Below are 20,191 nucleotides of genomic sequence, written 5' to 3'. Positions count from 1 at the left end.
TTTTACCAGCCACTTTTTCCAGAATTCCAATTTATAAAAAGTGCACTAGCATATTTTGAATTGCTTCAATACATTATTTTTTATTATTAATACATATTTTATTAATATAGGCAAATAAAAAGTGATGTGAAAAAAGCCTGCGAGACCATGGTTAAATTGTGTTTGGTCAATCATAATCTACAGTAATTGTAGGCCTACATGTTTAATGAACAGAAAATAATATTGATTCATCTCTCAGTAACATAGCATTAAACAGTCCCTCCAGGATTTTGCGGCCTTTTTTTTTTTTTTTTAGATTGTTGCGGCTCAAAATGCCTGATTTTGCGGGAGGTTTTGTAAAAAATTGCTATAAAAGTTGCGATGTCTTTTGTATTTTTGTTGCAATGAAGTTGCGAGAGACAATGAAAGTTTCTTTTTTGTATAGTTCTTTTAAAATAAAAAGGAAACTTATTTTGGAGAGAATAAAATTACTCTGGGCTGAGTTGTCCTAGTAACCTTTCCTATAATATGAAAATGGCTGGTGGATTTAAGACAAAAAATTATAATTTATTCAATGGATAAATTTGAACATTTCTGTCAGTGGCGTGTTGATCTTTGCATTGTTAGTTTATTTCCTAACCTGGCCTGGGACACCCATTCATACGGTTTGATAAAAGACTTTAACTTATTTATCATTTCACTTACAATAACAAGCGTGCGTGCGTCAGTCGCGGGGGGAACTGAGCAGCAGAGAGCCGACAGGATTAAAACATCAGCAGCTTTCAACGATTGAAAAATCGTTACAGCGTACATTGAAGTTTAATACAGGTTGGCAGGACGGTCTGAAATGTTTTGCACGGTCTTTCGCTGTTTGTTTTGTCAATGTTCCAAAAGTACCTTCTCTTTTTCTTTACTTCGCCCTCAACAGTTTGTACAGTCCTAGCTACTGCTGACTCCGCGGCGGGCCTCTTAACACCGGGGATATGTCGCCACATTTTTTTAACCGATAATTTTCCTTTCGTCTGTACCTCAGCTCAGCTACACGGTATCACGGACTAGCGCTGAAAACTACTCAACAAAAGTCTGGAGTTGACAAAAATATGCGTGGTCACAGCCCCGGCGGTTTCATTTCCTATAAGTTCTTCACAATAAATAAAAGTTATTTTGGTATTTGAATTGTTTTTATTATGAAGCAGCAAAATCCGGAAATGTTGGGGATTCATTAGCAGTAACGTAACGCGACTCCTATAAGCATTGTGCATTTTTATTTAGCAACAGCATTCTTTGACAAAAGCTGTCCAATCCGTTACAAGGAATGTTTTACAATCCACCCGCCACCGTGGCTGGTATACAAGGCAAAGTCACCCGCCACCCTTTCCCACTCTGTGCACGATCCACGATTTTTTTTCAGAACCTGACATTTTTAACGTGTAGCTCTGCTAGCTCTGCGGATGCTGTTGTTTTCTTTAGCAAGTTTTAGCCATTATTATTCATCATCTTGGCCAAAGGTGTCTTTTGAGAAGTATTTCTTATTTTTCTTAAATGAGAGGTACAGTACTGTATTTGCACGGAATATAAAATATGTTTATCTCCTTGGATTAGGTATGACTACTCAAAACACAATAGTGGAGGTTGGTCATTTGGCAGCTTTGCGTACTGTGTTACCATGGCAAACTGGAGTCAAATTAAATAAAAAATAAATAAATAATTAAAGTGTGCTTTACAATTTATTTACAACAACACCGTCTCTCAACAACTCTCCCCACAGAGCCTCAAGTTCAACGGCATGCAGTACATCGACATGTGCAAGAACGGGGACATCGACTTCTGCGAGCTCAACGCGCGCTTCGGCATACGCTTCATCATCGCCGACCCCATCACATTCAAGACCAAGGGCAGCTACCTGGGCTTGGCCACTCTGCAGGCCTATACCACAATGCACCTCTTCTTTCAGTTCAAAACCACATCGCCTGACGGTTTCATCATCTTTAACAGTGGGGACGGGAACGACTTCATTGCTGTGGAGCTGGTCAAAGGGTGAGTGCGACAGAGACGATGCCAGCATGTTGATGTTTTATTCCGTGGCTGTAGTTCAGAGATCATTATTAAATTAAAATAGCAGTGCTGATGTGTGGGTGTAGTTTGTTTCTTAAGGCTTTATGATTTCAGCAGTTGAGTCTGACCCAACAATCAGTCCCAAGTCTCTGTCGCACCTTTTGTAAGCTTGTAACAAACATCCTCGTGTTGCGGCGAAGATTTCTTTCTTTATCAGTTTAACTCCCATTAGTGTCAGAGCAACGCAAGGTGTTTGTGAGAGTTTTTCCAATTAATGTTAATCAGTCTGGGAAGATAAAAGGAGACGTACTGCAAACCGCACACACATTTACACTAACAAACCCCGATGTGTTCATCTGCTGCGCTTGTCCTCTGCCAGGTTTATCCACTATGTGTTCGACCTGGGGAACGGGCCAAGTCTGCTGAAGGGGAACAGTGACAACCCTCTGAACGATAACCAGTGGCATAACGTGGTCATCACGAGAGACGCTTCCAACACACACACGCTCAAGGTGGACACAAAGTCAGTCACCCAGAATGTCAACGGAGCCAAGAACCTCGACCTCAAAGGTACGACCCGGGTGGATTTAAAGACCGTAACAGTCAAACCAAAATATTGTGATCTCCCACCGTTAATTTTTCTGATACGTTTGGTTTTTATTAGTTATTTGATGCTATAAAAACGGGATGAAACGTCAATGATTGACAGCTGTGATTGACTTGCGATTGGTCGGACGGGTGTATCGGGCAGGACTTCGATACCGCCCGATCAGTACTGCGCTGACTCCAAAATTACAAAATGGCAGCGCCTGTATCTGGGATATTTTGGCTTCACTTTCGTACAGTGGGAAGAAGTGGAGATGCCATGTCCATCTTTATATACAGTGGGGGAAATAAGTATTTGACCCCTTGCTGATTTTGCAGGTTTGCCCACTTACAAAGAATGCAAAAATCTACAATTTTAATCATATGTACATTCTAACAGTGAAAGACAGAATCCCAAAGAAAATTTAAGAAAATCACATCATATGAATTTATTAAAATTGATAACCATCTGATGAGGAAAAACAAGTATTTGACCCCCTGGACAAACAGCATGTTAATATTTTGTAGAAAAGCCATTATTTGCCAGGACAGATGTCAAACGGTTTTTATAGTTGGTGACAAGGTTTGTGCACATTTTGGCAGGGATGTTGGCCCACTCCTCCCTGCAGACAGCCTCCAAATCATTCAGGTTCCGAGGTTGTCGCCTGGCAACTCGAATTTTAAGCTCCCTCCAAAGATTTTCAATTGATTCAGGTCTGGAGACTGGCTAGGCCACTCCAGAACCTTGATGTGCTTCTTCTTCAGCCACTCTTTTGTTGCTTTGGCGGTGTGCTTAGGGTCGTTGTCGTGCTGAAACACCCATCCTCGACCCATCTTCAGCTCTCTCACTGAGGGAAGGAGATGTCGGTCCAGAATTCCACGATACATGGCCCCGTCCATCCTCCCCTCAATACGATGGAGTTGTCCCGTCCCCTTGGCTGAAAAGCACCCCAAAAGCATGATGTTGCCACCACCATGCTTGACGGTGGGGATGGTGTTCTTTGGGTTGTACTCGGTGTTCTTTGCCCTCCAAACACGACGAGTTGAGTTGAGGCCAAAAAGTTCTATTTTGGTCTCATCTGACCACATCACCTTCTTCCAGGCCTCTTCTGAGTCGTCCAGGTGGTGAATGGCGAACTTCATGCGGGCCTGTACATGTTTCTTCTTGAGCAGGGGGACCTTTGCGTGCGCTGCAGGATTTCAATCCATGACGGCGTAGTGTGTTACCAACCGTTTCTTTTTTGTAACTGTGGTCCCAGCTGCCTTCAGTTGATTCATCAGTTCCCCCCTTGTGGTTTTGGGATGATTCCTCACCGTTCGCATGATCAGGGACACCCCACGAGGCAAGATCTTGTGTGGAGGCCCAGACCGAGGGAGGTTGGCGGTGGTGTGGTGCTTCTACCATTTCCTGATAACTGCACCGACAGTTGATCTTTTCTCTCCAAGTTGCTTTCCGATTCTCTTGTAGCCCATCCCAGCCTTGTGCAGATCAACAATCTTGTCCCTGATGTCCGTAGAAAGCTCTTTGGTCTAGCCCATGGTGGTGACGTTGGATGCTGGTTGTTTGGGTGTTGACAGGTGTCTTTTATACAGTTAACGAGGTGAGGCAGGTGTATTTGATGTAGATAATTGGTTCGGATTGGGGCTGTGTCTTAAAGAAAGACTAACTGGCTTGTAGGAGCCAGAATACTTGCTGTTTGTCCAGGGGGTCAAATACTTGTTTTTCCTCATCAGATGTTTATCAATTTTAATAAATTCATATGATGTGATTTTCTGGAATTTTCTTTGGGATTCTGTCTTTCCCTGTTAGAATGTACATATGATTAAAATTGTAGATTTTTGCATTCTTTGTAAGTGGGCAAACCTGCAAAATCAGCAAGGGGTCAAATACTTATTTCCCCCACTGTACAGTCTATGGTACCACATCATTGCTTTCGGAGAAATTAAAATGATTGTCTTTATGATGAAAGTGGCAACAGCATGCCCAGCATTATACCTACACATGACTCGAGTCAGACCCGAGTCATAAATCAGATTTTTATTTTTTTTTTATCCTTTTTTCGTGACTACTATATGTCACAAAAAAGTGTTAGAGCAAGTCAACTTGATTTCCTGACAGAGCATATACTTTAAATTAGAAGTACTTAAACATTTTGATTAAAAGTCCACATATGAATTTTCCACAACAGATGGTGTGGCTTATTACCTCATAAGGAGCAGATTCCAGATCGGCCCATCTGAGCTTTCATTTTCTCAAAGGCAGAGCAGGATACCCAGGGCTGGGTTTACACCTATCACCATTTCTAGCCACTGGGGGACCATAGGCAGGCTGGGGGAACTCTTATTAATGTTAAAAAAACGCATAAAGTGAAATTTTCATGCCATGGGACCTTTTAAGACATTCAAGATTCATTGTGCAAGCATAGTATCTAGCCTCAGAATAAAAAAGCACAGTAATCTCAATCAGTAAATGTGTCAATAATAATAAAGACTCCATTGCATCCTATGACATTTTTTGCTTATTTACATCACACGAAAGAGGTTATCATTGAACTGAGGTTTACTTAAAAAATAAAGAAATAGTTTTTATTTTGAAAGAAATTATTAGTACAAAAGTAACCCTGATATTTATCAAACTCACTTACATACTCGGGTGTCTTTTCTCCCTTCAGGTGACCTGTTTGTTGGAGGTTTGGGACCCAACATGTACCAGAACCTCCCTAAGCTGGTGGTTTCTCGGGAGGGCTTCCAAGGCTGTTTGGCCTCAGTTGATCTCAACGGCCGCCTGCCAGATCTCATCAACGACGCCCTTTTCCGCAGCGGGCAGATTGAGCGTGGCTGTGAAGGTACAGATGACCTGTTGCGAAAAAGAATCATGACCTGCCGTGTGAGATGTATTAGTCTAATTAGAAGGCTCTTCAGTAGCCCTTAAAGCCACTCGCTGGCATTGTTAATCCCACTTATTTTCTCCCTTTCTTCGCCAGGCAATTGCCACATCATAGGGAAAATACTTAAAATTTGTCTTTCACATCTTTTTTTTTTTTTTTTTTTCTCTAATAATGGCTTGTTAACTTTTTATGTTGCATCAATATATTTTAAGATAAATGGAAGTACGGAAACCTGAATAACAAATTAACAAACATCCTGTTTACCCAGATTATGAAAGAAAAATATTTAAAATGTATTGCATAGTAAAATGCTGCTACTTGCAGTCAAACACTCACCGCCTGCCTTTTTTTCTTCACCAGCACCTAAAATCTCCATCGTAATGCAAACTATCTTTTTACTTTTATAGAATCCAAATAAGCTGCTGCTAATGTGGTGTTTATACAGCAACACAATTATTTATTTGATGTCTCTTTATTGTTTATCATTATAAGCACAAGTCAATCTCATTTGGCTTCAGGCTGTTTCAATCTATATTAGATATTCTAAATCATTACTTTTTCCAATTTAAAATTCTGTTGTGTCCAAGTACATGATGTTCCTTGTGTTATGGTGCGGGCCTCTGCATAGCCTCTTACTCTAGAGGGCAGCAGAAGATAAGTTTAAAGTAATGCACAGTGGCCTTTATGAGCAAAACAAGATTTGGCCATGATTTGTAAAGCCAAAGTTACACTTAAAAATATATTTTATAACAAGAAAAACCACCATGTAGGATCTTTCTCAGGAGCTGAACAAATCAACACACCCGCTCTCCCCTGTTGCACTCTGCCAAAGTGACAAACTTTGTCGTTTAACGAACACTAACAATACTGGTCCCTCACTAACCTTTACTCTTGTTTTTTCGCTCTGCTCTGTTCTGTTTATTTTCTTTCTGCGCTAACAAAGTTGGTTTCACCAAAGCCGACCTGCAAGGTAGAGGGTTAAACTCAGCCTCTCTGAGGCCTGCTCGTCTGAAAGTCTGCTGTGTGCAATGCATCGTGGGTGTCACCATGGCAATAATGTTCCCTTGTTGCCGCAGAGGTGGCTCGCTCTCTGAAAAGAAAAACAGAACACAAAGATAAAAAAGTGTTAGAGAGACTTCTGGCAGACAAAACAACTGATTAAGCAACTAGAAAAAATAAAAATGGATCATTGCGTGGTTACTGCATTTTCATGCTACAGCACTGCTGCAGTGTGAATGATGTGTGTTGATTCTAGCACATTTAACTGAATATAACAGTTACTGTATATAAATGGTCTTATAGTAGTTTTTCTTCCCTGCTAACCACCAGGCTAGGTATATCCATTATTGATGAAGTTGCAAAGAATTTGAGTACACAATATAAAAAGAGAGTAAACAGATTCTGTAAGATAAGTGATGTAAATATATGGCATGTCATATATTATAAAAGCAGCGCTAAATTTGACAATTTGTGGGTGCACTGTGTCTACTATGCCAGTTGTGACACATTACAGGCCGGCATAGACCGCAGAAAGAGGCTGTCACCGCACATCTAAACATCGGCACACTTTCTGATGTCAGGCCTGTCTCTCTCTTTTTTTTTCCCGAAAACCTATCATGTGTGCTCCTTTCCCCAGCTGAGAGTGTTTTTCAGAGAGCGAGCGACCTCCTGCTGCAACGTTCAAACGCAGCGAAATCCTCCATCGCTCACACTGACAAACGAGCAGCGACGTGCGCATGCAGACACGAGATTCCCGCTGATACGATACAGAAATCCATGTATGCGCACAGTGTCGAGGATGCCTGGTTGACTGCCATCACCGTACATTACACAGTAAATGCACTTTCAGCTGGCAAACTAGTTCTGTTCTCCACTTCAAATGTCTTTCTTCTCTTCACATTGTCTTGCACAAGACAATTGACACCTTTTTACTTGCATTTGTCTGCCATTTATTTGGACTGTTTATTTCATTTGACTTTATTTACTTTTGTTTTCTTTACAATGTGGTTATCAGAGGGGTTTCTGTCAAGGTTCCCCCTTTCCCCGTGTCTGTCTGGACTCCGACGGGGGGATTGTTTATCTCGTTATCTATGCTGTGCGCTTGTCCTTAACTGCATTCCCTCTCAGTATAAGTATTCAAAGGTAAGAGCCATGTGTGGTGTAGAAGAATAGCAAACACACATCCAGTTTGACTTTGAATACCCTTCAACTCGACTGAAGTGCATACACGACGATATGCACTACTTGTTCCCAAGTGCTCTTTTTCTTTCTTTCCTCGTCTGCTCTTCATGAGTTCCATCCGTCTAGTGTGTCTAGTTTTCACTGTGTATTCTCAAAGTGAAAGAGATGTTTGGAAAGAAAATTGCCAAGGCCACTTTAATGGCATTTATTTTGTATAAATGGGTATTATTTAATGGAGTTTTCTTTGATCCATGAGTCATTTGTTAAAAGGTTATTTTTTGATGTCTCGTCTTGCTTGTTCAGAGGGAATGCAGCGTTCGAAGTTTTACTCTGATAAAACTTTTATTTATTTTGTATTACTTGTTGGAATGATGACAATTGTATGCATGTCCACCTGCACACACTCTCAAGAAAAAAAAAAAAAGGAAATGAAGGGACGTTGACAGTGCCATCCCATCAGCCCACTTGTGGTACAATTCGTCTGCTGTAGCATGTCTTAAATGCAGATTAGAAACTAAACTAGCATAGCATCCTGCACAGCAGTTTTTTACAGCAATTAACTCAGAAAATGCCGATGCTCCCACTGCTTGAGAAGCGTGCTGTTGATCCTGTGAAAAACCTCTGCTTCGGCTTGCAACTGCGTTTGCCGCTTCACCCAGCATGAAACAGGATTCCCCAGACTGTTTTAAATGTGTTGTACTCCAGGTTAGGCTTCCTGTGGTGGCACTGTTTGCTTCCTTGTTCTTTCTTCTAGGCCCACATACTGTATATCTATTTTCCTGGGTGCATTTCTCCTGCATGGGTCCTGCATTGTTAAGGCTCAGCAGTAGCTCTTATTGTTGCTTGACTGTGCTCCTGTGGTATCTTTCTTTCTCCCTCCCGCCTTTTGTCCAGGCCCAAGTACGACCTGTCAGGAAGACTCGTGCGCCAACATGGGTGTGTGTATCCAGCAGTGGGAGAACTTCACTTGCGACTGCTCTATGACGTCTTACTCGGGGACTCACTGCAACGACCGTGAGTACTGCTTAAGATTTACTTGTTTGATGTGTACTAGGTAGGTATCCTGTGGCTCTGAAAGGAGCTAGCAAGCCTGAGGAAATTACTCAAGTGACGTCCATTAGGTAATCTTGGCTTAAACTTGGACAACATGGGCACTCACCAGTCAGGGATTGTCTTACAAAACTCAAGTTGCATTATGGGAAGTAAAGGATCCAATTTCCAATCCAGTTTAAGCCATATTAGGAAGTAAAAGTTTGGATATCTCAGCCGCCGCTGCTGCACCAATTTGGTCTCATACAAGTCCCTTTTACCTTATGGAAGTGCAATGCTAAATTATAGGAGCACTCCTTAAACACTGTGTGCATTCAGTCAACACCAGACACACACACACACAACTGCCATATTTCACTTTTATCACATAACCATATTCTGTGTAGAGAAGTGCATAAAAACACATTATTATGATACGTGCAGTCATTTCACCCTCATAAAAACCACACACACACACACACACACACACACACACACACACACACACACACACACACACACACACACACACACACACACACACACACACACACACACACACACACACATGCACGTAAATTGGATGCACCTACTGTATGGAGCCGTGCCATCCTCTCTGCAACAGTGAGCACCATATCCTTGACTCAAGGACTCCAGGGCAGTTTCACTCATGTGCTTATTAAGCCTTTGTCAGATTTGCTGCATGAAAATGGAGCTGAAAGCTTCATGTGATCTTTAAATGAAGCCACTGAGAGTTTGCAGGCAATTGTTGAGGGTTGTTTTGGTTTTTTTTCTGCTGCAATGCAGGCAATTTGTCGTGACAAATGCTTCATGTCCCGAGCTTTCACGTTTTGGGCTTCGGAGTGAACGGCTGTGACTGATGATGTGTAAAATATCCACTTTTGCCTCAATCGCCTTTTCATAAACGCCCTTCAAATAGCCATCACAGTTGAAGTGTGTGTGTGTTTGTGTGTTTGTGTGTGTGTGGATCTCTTATCCCCATGACGACAGGGGACTTCCCTTCAGTAATCACGGTTGGCGGCCTTTCATTTAGCGGTTAATAGTCGGGGCATACTGCTGCTGGGCCAGACTAATGAGGTGGTAGAGGCTGTTAGGAGAGCTGCTCTCTGTGAGCGCTGGCATCCCCTAATCATCCAGACCTTTCTGATGTTAGACCCAGCCGCTGTGTATGACTTCATATCTTCAATTTTATTTTTCCTTCCTTTTTTTTTCGCCCCTCCTTCTCACTCTCCTCTTTTTCCTCTGCGAAAGATCATCTGACGTAATCGTGTCCACGCAGGGCGAGTAATCGACTCCAGTTCTTCTTTCTCGCCGATGCGAGCTGTGTGTTTATGTGTTAATTAGTGTTGAGAAGCCCTCATTATTTCACCTCTTGCTGCTGCCTGGGATGACATAGAGGGAGCTGTCATTGATTTCTGATCAACACAGGCATATTTTGTCTCGAATCACAAGAGCTTGGATAGTGAGTTATCTTGCATCCCAATACAGTGCAGGTTTAAGTCTTAGTTCTCCTATTCCTGGTTTTGGAGATAGATGTTCACTAATATTGACTGGACTGTCCAAGCGTATAATAGCATCCTTAAAAGAGTGAAATTGCCCTAAACGGGAGTTTTGTAGTTTATTTTTCTTTCTCTTTCAGTACTCTTTCAAGCTACTTTTGTATTTCCTGTGCTAGAAATAAGAAAAACAGTACAGAGAAAGTGAAAAGGATAGCGAGGCAAAGTCAGACAAAGAGGCAGTTTGGTTCACTGAAGTTAACATTTCAGGAAGTGCACACACAGGTCTATATGAGACCGTCTGTCCAAGATAAGGGGTCTAAGTTTACTTCTGTTGGATTGAGCCAATCTTCTGATGTTGACTGATTACAGCCTGTGTCCCCGTGAGGCTACATGAGCTCAGCAGTGCAGTCATACACCACCAGGTGGCAGTAAATCCATAAGCAGGACCGCACACTCTCCTTCCGCGCTGCTGCAAGAGAATGAGATGCAATCCCTCGACCATGAAATCAGCTTTCCTGTTATTTTCCTCCACTGCTTTGCCTCTTGTACCTCTCTCTCTCTCTCTCTCTCTCTCTCTCTCTCTCTCTCTCTCTCTCTTTATCTATCCCTCACTACAAACACGCACAGCCCATCCAATTTCTAGTTATGGATCATAGAGAGAACATTGTGCGATCTCCTACACAATGCAAAATCTAATGTAGTGCAATGCAATCATATTGCCAACAGTTTTATCGTTCGATTGATGCTTGGTAAAAAATCTAAACGGGGAACACGGTCTTTGCCTTGTGTTTGCATGTGTGCTTTGTACGACTGTGCGACTGCCTTTTATTCACTGAGCAGCACAGCGCTGAGAGAGAGTTTTTTAATTAACAATGTGGCAGTGGAGCCTCTCCCTCTGTTTCTCTCCGTCTCTCCCTCTCTGATACAGTAGCTGGCAGCCAATATCAGTAATTGTCTGCTTCTCTGACTCCGTCTCTACCCATTGTCCAAATGAAGAAACTTGAACAAAGTAAAGTGAACATTTCTGCCAGTGAAGCCTCCCGCAGTTTTATCTGTGCTGATTGTTAGCGTCGAGCCTCCGTGCCCCCTCTGCACTTCTCCATTGTAGCCAACAGGGCTCTACGTGGCGGAGAGAAGAAAAAGAATAAAACCTCAGCAGACAAAAACTATCTACACTCCTTCCATTTATTCTTGTGTACCCCTGCAGCCCGCACTTTGTCACTGCACACCTTTACTTATGGGAACAAGACACAAAGGAAATTTGCAGGGCTCTTTGCACCATACAGGCCATTTTCAAAGCCACTTGGGCAATCTGGAGGTACATATAGTGCCGAGCACTGCTTTTAAAAAAGGAGGCTGGGGGGGGGGGGGGGGGGTGTGGAAGTATGAACTCTTTTTATAGCATTTTCATCCTGCTCTGTTCTGGCTCACTGCTTTTGTCATGCTCATCTCCATCTCTCTGTCGTCCCCTAACATCCCCCCCCTTTTTATCTTCCTCTTTTCTCCTCCTCTGTGTTTTCTGAGCGGACCTCTCTCTGTCAGGTTCTATGAATACCACATATTTTCATATAAATCCAAGGACATGGGAGCTATGGGCCAAGGCAGGAACAGCAGCGGACACCCCTCTTCCACATCCAGAGCAATTACTCAACTTACGTAATAGAATTATCTCTGCAAAGGTCGCTGCATTGTTCCACAGTCAAGAACATGGTAAACAAACAGAAAGAAAGTCAGTGGAGAAAGGGAGCTGAAGACAGGCAGCAGAACACTGTTCGTCAGTTTGATGCTGACATCAGTAATTGCTTAGATAGATTTAGTGATGAATTTCTCTGCCAGTGTATTGATCCCAACCAACCCTCTGCTCCTGCTCAACCCAATGTCCCGGATTCACTTTTCAAGGCATGTTCAGAGGGCTGTAACAATATCTGGCTAACTGCTTACATAAATGGCACAGCAGCGGCATTCCTCCCTTCACTATTTAAAAGAAAATAATCATGGCATTCGCCTCGTAGTCATTTCTTCCTCCGCTCGGAAGGAGCGAAGAGAGAAAAAGGAAAGGGACAAAAGAGGTTTGGGGGTTAGGGAACAAGCTGTGTTTCCTTTCCGCAATGTTCTACTCAGTAGTAAACCAACAATAATAACAGCATTTTCCTTCTATTGACTGATGTGTCTGCTCAACAGTATTAAACCCAGTGGGGGGAGGGGGGGCGCAAGCCACACAATAGCGCTATTCATTTTGACGTGACGTCAATGATGAGTGAAGGTTTTAGATAAATAAGCAAAGACGGCTGGTTTCTATAGACCTCCTCCTGGTGATCACCGGAGGAGCTTTCATTGGAGCATTGAATAATTCAACCTGCTGTCTGTGAAACCATGGAGCTTGGGTTAGTTTCAGCTGGGCACAGATGTAGTGGTGGCAACTTTAGACATGGACATCTTTTTCAGCCAGTGAAAGCAATCAATATCAGGATTAATCAGTAAAGGAGAGCAGTAGACGGGGACAAATAGATGTGAAATGCAGCATATATAAAGTTTTTTTTTTTACACAGTATGTGAAAGTATCTTTTGGCTAAAGCGAGTTTATAAATGGAGCATAGAAATATGAGAACATTTGCCTATAAATACCACAGGTAGATCAGAAATGGGCCAAAAGAGATCCATAGAGGATGATTTGTCCTCAGGGCACAACCTATCCCAAAAGCACACTTTGGAATGATATCACTTTCTTTGTTGTAGTTGTGGCGTACAGTATATGTTGGCTAAAAATGACTGAGGCATCACATCATCCCGTGGCTTAAACAGCCCCTTAACAGCTGTCTGCAGTACCATCACAAAGGAACATGTTTTGGATGACGGAGGTTTGCTGCTTTGAGGAAACAGCTCCTGTTGTTGTGTAGCTGTGGCTGAAAGAAAAATGTAATTGCCCGACATCAATCCGGTGGAATTGCCCGAAACGCATACGTACACAAGATTGTGCAAACATAAAGTCGTCCCTGCAGGGTTTATAATCTCTCTTCCTTTCTCCATCACTTTATCACTCCTCTTCCTTGTCTTATGATATCTGTATTAGAACCCGAGCTGCATGTCCAGCCCTTGGGGGGTCTAACAAGCTGCCCTGCTATTGGCTGATCAGGCTAATGATGCTTGCCCAGCACTGCATCATGTCACTGTGATAAGAGTGGATGTCGCTTGTGTCAATCGATGTGTCACTGCCGTGCTCAGAGCCGCGGTATAATTGGATATATGCGGTGCTGTGGAGCCTAAACGCTCCAGGGCCAGAAGAAAAGAGAATGTAAAACGGGTAAAAAGATAGAGGAGAAGAGTGAGAGATGTTGCTCCTCCATGATGAGAGTCAATAAATTGGTGTGTTGACGAACAGTTTTCAATATCTTTGGATCATTTATTTTTATTTTCACATGTGGATATATTGCTGTATTTATGAGTCATTAGTCTTATTGCAGGATAATTTCTTGGTAGTTGACTTGTTCAATATTTCTATATAAACAATGGATCAAATGACCAAATGTAATGTGAACGGTGTCGCTTGCAATAACAAACGCCTCATGACTGTAACAATACTCATTGTGTGTCTCCTTGAAGTCTAACAAACATATTGAGTGCATCTAATTTGAAATGCTGTTTTCTTATTTGCTGTTTCTTGGTGCAATACCGCCACCATCTGTCAATGAGTAGAATATCATAAAACCAACGGCTGAATGTAAATTGAGTAGTTTGCGTGGCTCTATGGCGCTATAAATAATCAAAAACTCCATAGGTTACTGAATTTTAACTTTATTTCCATCTGTAGCAGGCAGCTATTTTCAGCCAAAAAGCTCTGATAACCCAACTACTGTATACACGACCTGCCCAGCACCAAATTGTAGATGGACAAAGTTAGCAGCAAGCTAGTGAATATAGCATTTAGCGGCTAAAAATCTATATATTTACCTCAGAAGTAGGCGGAGAACAAAAAACTACTATAAAGACAGTGAATATAGGTCCTCCTCAGGCCAGAAACTGGCATTTGTTTGCTAACATGCTAGCTATAGCAACTTTATAAGGTGATATCACATCAATGTTGTGTTTTCAGCTTGTTTTGCTGCCCCCATGTAGGCAAAAAGAATCCATATAAGGCAGTTTAAACTAAGCTAGCTTAGCATAAACACTCTTGGCAGGAGGCAATAGCTAAAAGCAACTCCCAATAAAACCCCAAATTGTCCCATTACATAAAATTTTTAAGATTTAAACAAACCAGATACACTATCTTGATTAGGGAGCATAAAGGGCTTTTCACACGGGGAGCGACAATTTGCCTGCGTAGTCGCGTGGATCCGCGGGGTCTCACTACGCTCCTCATGTCAAGGACAATGCTCCGCGATTAAACGCCAGGCGATCAATGTGTGGTAACCATGGTGATTCTGTGCAATACTGTATACCTGCCGTACAACTGAATGACATTAGCTGACTGTGGTATCATATATCCCTAATCATGGGTTGATTTATAGCAAATGGTGGTAATCCTAGTCTTTCCTAACCAAGGACTGTTAATGTTGATAGCTAATGTTAGCTAAATTAGCATGGTCATAATTACGGATGTTACCTGATAAATCCAGTCTTGGGCCGATGCTGTGACAAGCCAAAGCCCCGCTGTGTATGTCCTGATAACTGTTTAGAAAACCGTTTTATATTTTAGGGAACTCACAAACAGCAAGAATCCGTCTCTCTTCATTCATTTGCGCTGCACGTTGATTGCGTAGTAAAAAGTTCAACACAATTCAACTCTTGCGGCGGGCGTGTGTGACGAGCACGAATGCTCCACATGTGAAAAGCCCTTTAGGTGTAGGGATGCACTTTTTTGACTTTGGACAGAGCCAGCTGTTGTCCCCTGCCTCCAATCTTTATGTTAAGCTAGGCTAAACACGTCCTGACTCCAGCTCCATACTTAACACAGACATCACAATATCTTCTCATCTCACAATCGAAAAGAAAGCAAACAAAATGTTGAATCATTTCTTTAAGACTGACCAGGAACATAATAGTTACCAACCTTATATTGTAGCTGTTGCACCTAGGAGAAGATGTGGAAGTTCTCCTACTGTGATAAACAAATCATGACTTCCAGTCTGGAACTCCTCTTTCTGCAAACTGTGATGTATGGAGAGGGAGGGAATGATTGAGTTGAACACATTACAGACGGTTACGATGAGGGGCATCCATCTGTTTTGGTGCCAGGCGGGTAACCTTGAGGCTGTCGGAGCGTTCCCAGCACCCACCCTGGCCCTCACAGGCTGAGAGCCCAGCCACAGACACATCCATCAACACATGTTCCTAGACACATTTCAGGAGCAGCGGCAACACATACAAATCACCCAATCAATACCTCGAGCGCCTCGCCCCAACTTCAGGGTTTTGAGCAGGAACATGTCTTGAGCAAGTGCAAGTCGCCCGCATGTTTTTCTTTTGCAGCCGTGATATTTCTTTTTGCTCTGGTCTATCATTCCTACCTGTTTATTTAATCATCTTTCTTACCTGTCGCCATGTTTTTGATCTGGTATTCTAGTAAAGAAGAGGATATTATATTTTCTTTTAACCGTTTGTTATCCCTATGTGAAAACGGCTACACGATGTCAGAACAATGTGTAAAAATGTATGCTTAAGGTGTTGAAAGGCCACACAAATAGAAGTAATTTGTCATTGGCAGACAGCATGCTTTGCACTCAATTGCACAAGCCAGTACAGTACATATACAATACACCTCCCCCCAATCAACACCAATTTAGATGTGCATGGATCAAACAGAAAGGTGAGTTGGTCTCATTCTATCGGTCTATTGTTCTTGTTGCACTCTCCCTTGTTTCTCTCTTTTGTCTCCCAGCAGTGAGGCTGATAGGTAGTCATCACCGGTAGGGAGTTAAACCACTCAAAGCAGACTACAATGAATAAAGCTCTCCTCTGTGCAGCACTTAACACACACTTCATCAAAAACAAGGTGCACTGGATCTACCAGACCCTGTTCGTATTCATCTTGAATCAGAAGTCGATCCAACTGTGTCTCTCACTGCATAGGCAGTACTGTATGTCTGATGCCTACTCACAGTCACCTTTTTACACTTACACTTTAACACGGGTACACACTGACCCTTTTCAGGTAATTGCAAGAATCTGGTCTCACAACTAGAAGGTATAGGTTTACCCACCCAGGGCTGGCAGGTCATTCAGTTGAGGTCGCCCATCGGAAGGCTGTGGGATAAAGCGGTACGGCCCTTCAAGCTTGAAACGAAAATTGCACTTGCACTTTGATAGCTTGCAGCTATTAATTTCTACCATTAACAAGCTCTCAACGGAAGAACCCTGTGTTGCGTGCGTCTGAAGGGCACTCATATCGGGAATATGCTCCTGTGCGGGGGGCCAAAACGTCCGTTCCACAGTCTCCATCAGATGAAACTGATGATTTTCATCAGGTGAAGGCATTCCAAAGGCATTTCAAAGGCAATTACCTCCTGACATTTTTATTTCCGAAGAGAACAGGTAGTCCACTCCCACTCACTATACCGAGACGCACTGAGTTCATAGGCGTCCAACTCCAGAAGAAAAGGAAGGATATTTGGAGCACTTTAGAGGTTCAGTAGGTAACTTTTATTGAAATATTTTTGTCATATTTGCTGAAGATTATAACACTATAGCCTGACAGGTTGTTTTCCTTATGCCATTCGGAGCGCCAGATGATGATCTGATTCATGTAGTACTGTCAGGATATAGTGACAGTTTGAGAAAATATGACAAAAAGTAATCTTTTATCAAAGTTACCAACGGCAGCTTTACGGTCTTGTCGTCCCTGTTGGCTTAAAAATTAGTTGACAGAACAATCTTATTACAAGGTTGTTGTTTTGGAGCTTCTAAGCTTTCGAGAAGTCTTTTAAGTGCTCAGACAAACCACTAGCTCTTGGTGAAATATGGGCCCATTTGCTTGTGAAAGTAGATATTTAATGTTCCGTAGCATTTTAACAAAAGTCTACTCAAAGATTTGGAGTAAAAATTGTATTTTTTTTTTTTTTAAATGCACGTTGTCCTGTGGCTCAGGAGGTAGAGCGGGTGGTCCGTTGACTGTCAGCTCTTCGATCCCTGGCTCATCTTGTTCATATGTCAAAAAAACCCTAAAAAAAGATGCTGAACCTCCTGATGGTTAGGCCAGTGTCTTTCATAGCAGCTCTGATGCCATCGATGTGTGTGAATGAGAGGCAATTTGTAAAGGCCTTTTGTAGACTAAGAAGGAAAAACTCTGTATAAGTGCAGTTCATTTACCATTTAAATGCACAGTAAGGGATGCGTTGGACCCATGGGTGTATTACTAGAAATGGATACCGTGTTCCCAGATGGTGCCCCATTCATTCCAAGTTTTGTCACTTAAATTTTTTTTTTTTTTCGGCCTTTCCTGGGCTTTCAGCGTTTTTGTGCCAATGGAGCATGCAGTGCTGATAGAGACATCCTCTGGCTGAGGAACTTCGGCCTGTTTGGTCCCCACACATAAATGCATGCATATATATTTTATATTACATTTACTTTTTCTGAAATGTTTCAAATTTTATTTGACCCAATGGATCTAACTCTGAAAATATGAAATCAATTGCATTCATCAATTTATAGCCGTTCATTTAGAGCAGTGGTTCTCAACCTTTTTTGTGCCAGCGCCCCCCTATCCATTATTCAGGTCCCTAACACCGCCCAACAAATATTATGTAGGCTAATTGCCCCAAATATGAATGATTATGCCCTAATATAGGCCTATTATTGTTGTTACTATTGTTATCAAAAATAATCAAAAAATCAAATCATTGAATGACAAACAACACATTTATTAGTTTCCCAGGTATCAAAAAAGCCATGTGAATAGAAATTATATATATTTACAGGTTTTTAAAAAAAAATGCAACTATTTGACATTCAAATTAAATAACAGCAGCCAATCAGAACGACTAGATATGTAACATTCAAACTATAATTATGTATTATCAAAAGACCTGCTGCAATGTCTCTGGTGTGAACCTCAGCACCTTTAGAAGATGACTATAATTTGAATGTCCTTTTTTGTTTGTGAAGTGACCTTGGGTGTCATGAAAGGCGCTTTAAATAAAATATATTATTATTATTACAAACCCTAACAGTAGCCAATCAGAAACCGCTAGCAATTTCACATTCAAATCTATTTTTAATTCAAATCTAAATCTATAATCGAATTCAAGGAAAACAAGCTGGCACTTATCAAGGGGTAAAAGCAGGATTACACACACACACACAAGTATTTTTGTGATGACAAATGACTTGAAGAATGACACCTACTGTCGATTGGAAATAAGTTTACAACCTTTAAAAAGTTAGTGAGAGAGCTTTTTTGATGCTTAGAAGAGTCTAGGTTAGATTTGCTATCGGCTGTCTTGCGAGTAAATAGCAGAAAAAAAACGTTTGGAGAAACACAACCCCACATCGCGCTGTGTTTTGTGGAGGTGTGAGAATCCCGTAAACAGAGACATCGCTGCCTCTATCGCTTCCATAAGAAAGTTTTAAAATACCAAACAAACGCCCCCCATGGGCACCTCAACGCCCCCCTTTCCAAATATTGCTTCCAACGCCCCCCATCATCTTCTGAACGCCCCCTGGGAACACTGATTTAGAGAGAAAGGTTGGTTGTTTAACACCCACAAAGTACTCTTTTGTCGTTGACAAAGATTGGATGAAGTAAAGTATTTGGGCGTGGTTAGATGACTTGAGTCTGCAAACCAAGCATACTGTAGTACTTAAGTATGCTGTATCTTAGCCCTGCCACCAGAAATAGGATAAAGCAGCCCAAGATAGTCTTCTTTATTGGCAGTTAAACAAATGACTTGGACAGTCGTTGCATAGCTTCTGGTACTCACTTTACTGAGGGTGTTTATCCCGTCTTGGTAGCTCAAACACAAACACGGAATGATGCCTGTTGTGATACCGACGTCTGACCAAACACTGTATGACCACAGTGTTTAAAGCTGAGACTAATCACACGCTCAGTGCTTAATGTTCACCTCCTAGGGCTGGCACCGACCAAATTACCTCTACAAGTATTGAGTATCAAAAAATGCCTCGTCATTCAATACCCAATTTCAATACCTAAGGAGTAAATCTCATCCGCGTCAGTGAGACAATAAGCTTGCAGCCTGCTTCTACCAAGATCTAACGTTACACGTCGCAGAGACAGGCAGGGAGAACTCTAGGTTACGCACAGAGACTGGGCTCACGTAGTAGGAGCTGAATACAAATGTGTGCCGCAATGTGTAATGTTGTAATTTCTTTTTGTTTTATATCATTGGGATTCAAAAAAAGTATCGCTTAGGAACCGGTATCAAAGTCACGATGTTGGTATCGGTACCTGTATCGAACATTTTTGAAAAATACCCAGCTCTATCGCCCACTGATAATTAATCAAGCTCTGACTCAAAGTTTTTGCCTCTCTTTCTCTACGTCCATCCTGTCTTTCTACCACTTTGCTTCACACCCCTTTTTTAGTCCATTTTTCTCAGCTTCATTGCTATGCCTGTGATTATTGTGTCAGCAGCTTCCTAGTTCATCACTTAGCCCCACACAGATGGTGCTCGCTCGCAGACTTTCACGGTAGATTGTACTAACTTGCTTTAGGAGTTTGCAGCCATAGCCTACAGATTTCACACCTGTCTCTATAGGAACCATCAAGGCAACCTCTTTGATCATTTTATTGATGTCTGAGGTGCAGACAGGCGCAACATATCATAAACATCTAGACCACTTGATCTTTATTGACTTTGGATCAGAGATGGAAACATTTCTTGGTGATGAAACAAAGTTTATGCTAAATGACAGTTCTACACTACACTAGTGTTGAAGTTTACTCTAACTATTTGCTACAGTATATCTCTAAATAGATCCTTTCCAGAAACACTATGCAGT

The 20,191-nt window shown here is 41.9% G+C and overlaps 1 protein-coding gene across 2 annotated transcripts in view; it reads left to right on the top strand.

Annotated features, from left to right (window-relative positions):
• Positions 1–20,191, top strand: part of nrxn3b (neurexin 3b) — a 340,029-nt gene that overhangs the window by 138,962 nt on the left and 180,876 nt on the right. For both annotated transcript variants that reach the window (XM_028604831.1, XM_028604830.1), the window contains 4 exons: positions 1,748–2,016; positions 2,414–2,604; positions 5,292–5,465; positions 8,583–8,702. In XM_028604831.1, coding sequence (XP_028460632.1) covers positions 1,748–2,016; positions 2,414–2,604; positions 5,292–5,465; positions 8,583–8,702 — 754 coding nt within the window. The remainder of the gene's footprint in view (positions 1–1,747; positions 2,017–2,413; positions 2,605–5,291; positions 5,466–8,582; positions 8,703–20,191) is intronic.

This window comes from Perca flavescens, chromosome 18 (genome assembly GCF_004354835.1).
Source record: "Perca flavescens isolate YP-PL-M2 chromosome 18, PFLA_1.0, whole genome shotgun sequence".
NCBI lineage: Eukaryota > Metazoa > Chordata > Actinopteri > Perciformes > Percidae > Perca > Perca flavescens.
This window is presented reverse-complemented; position numbering and strand designations above follow the sequence as displayed.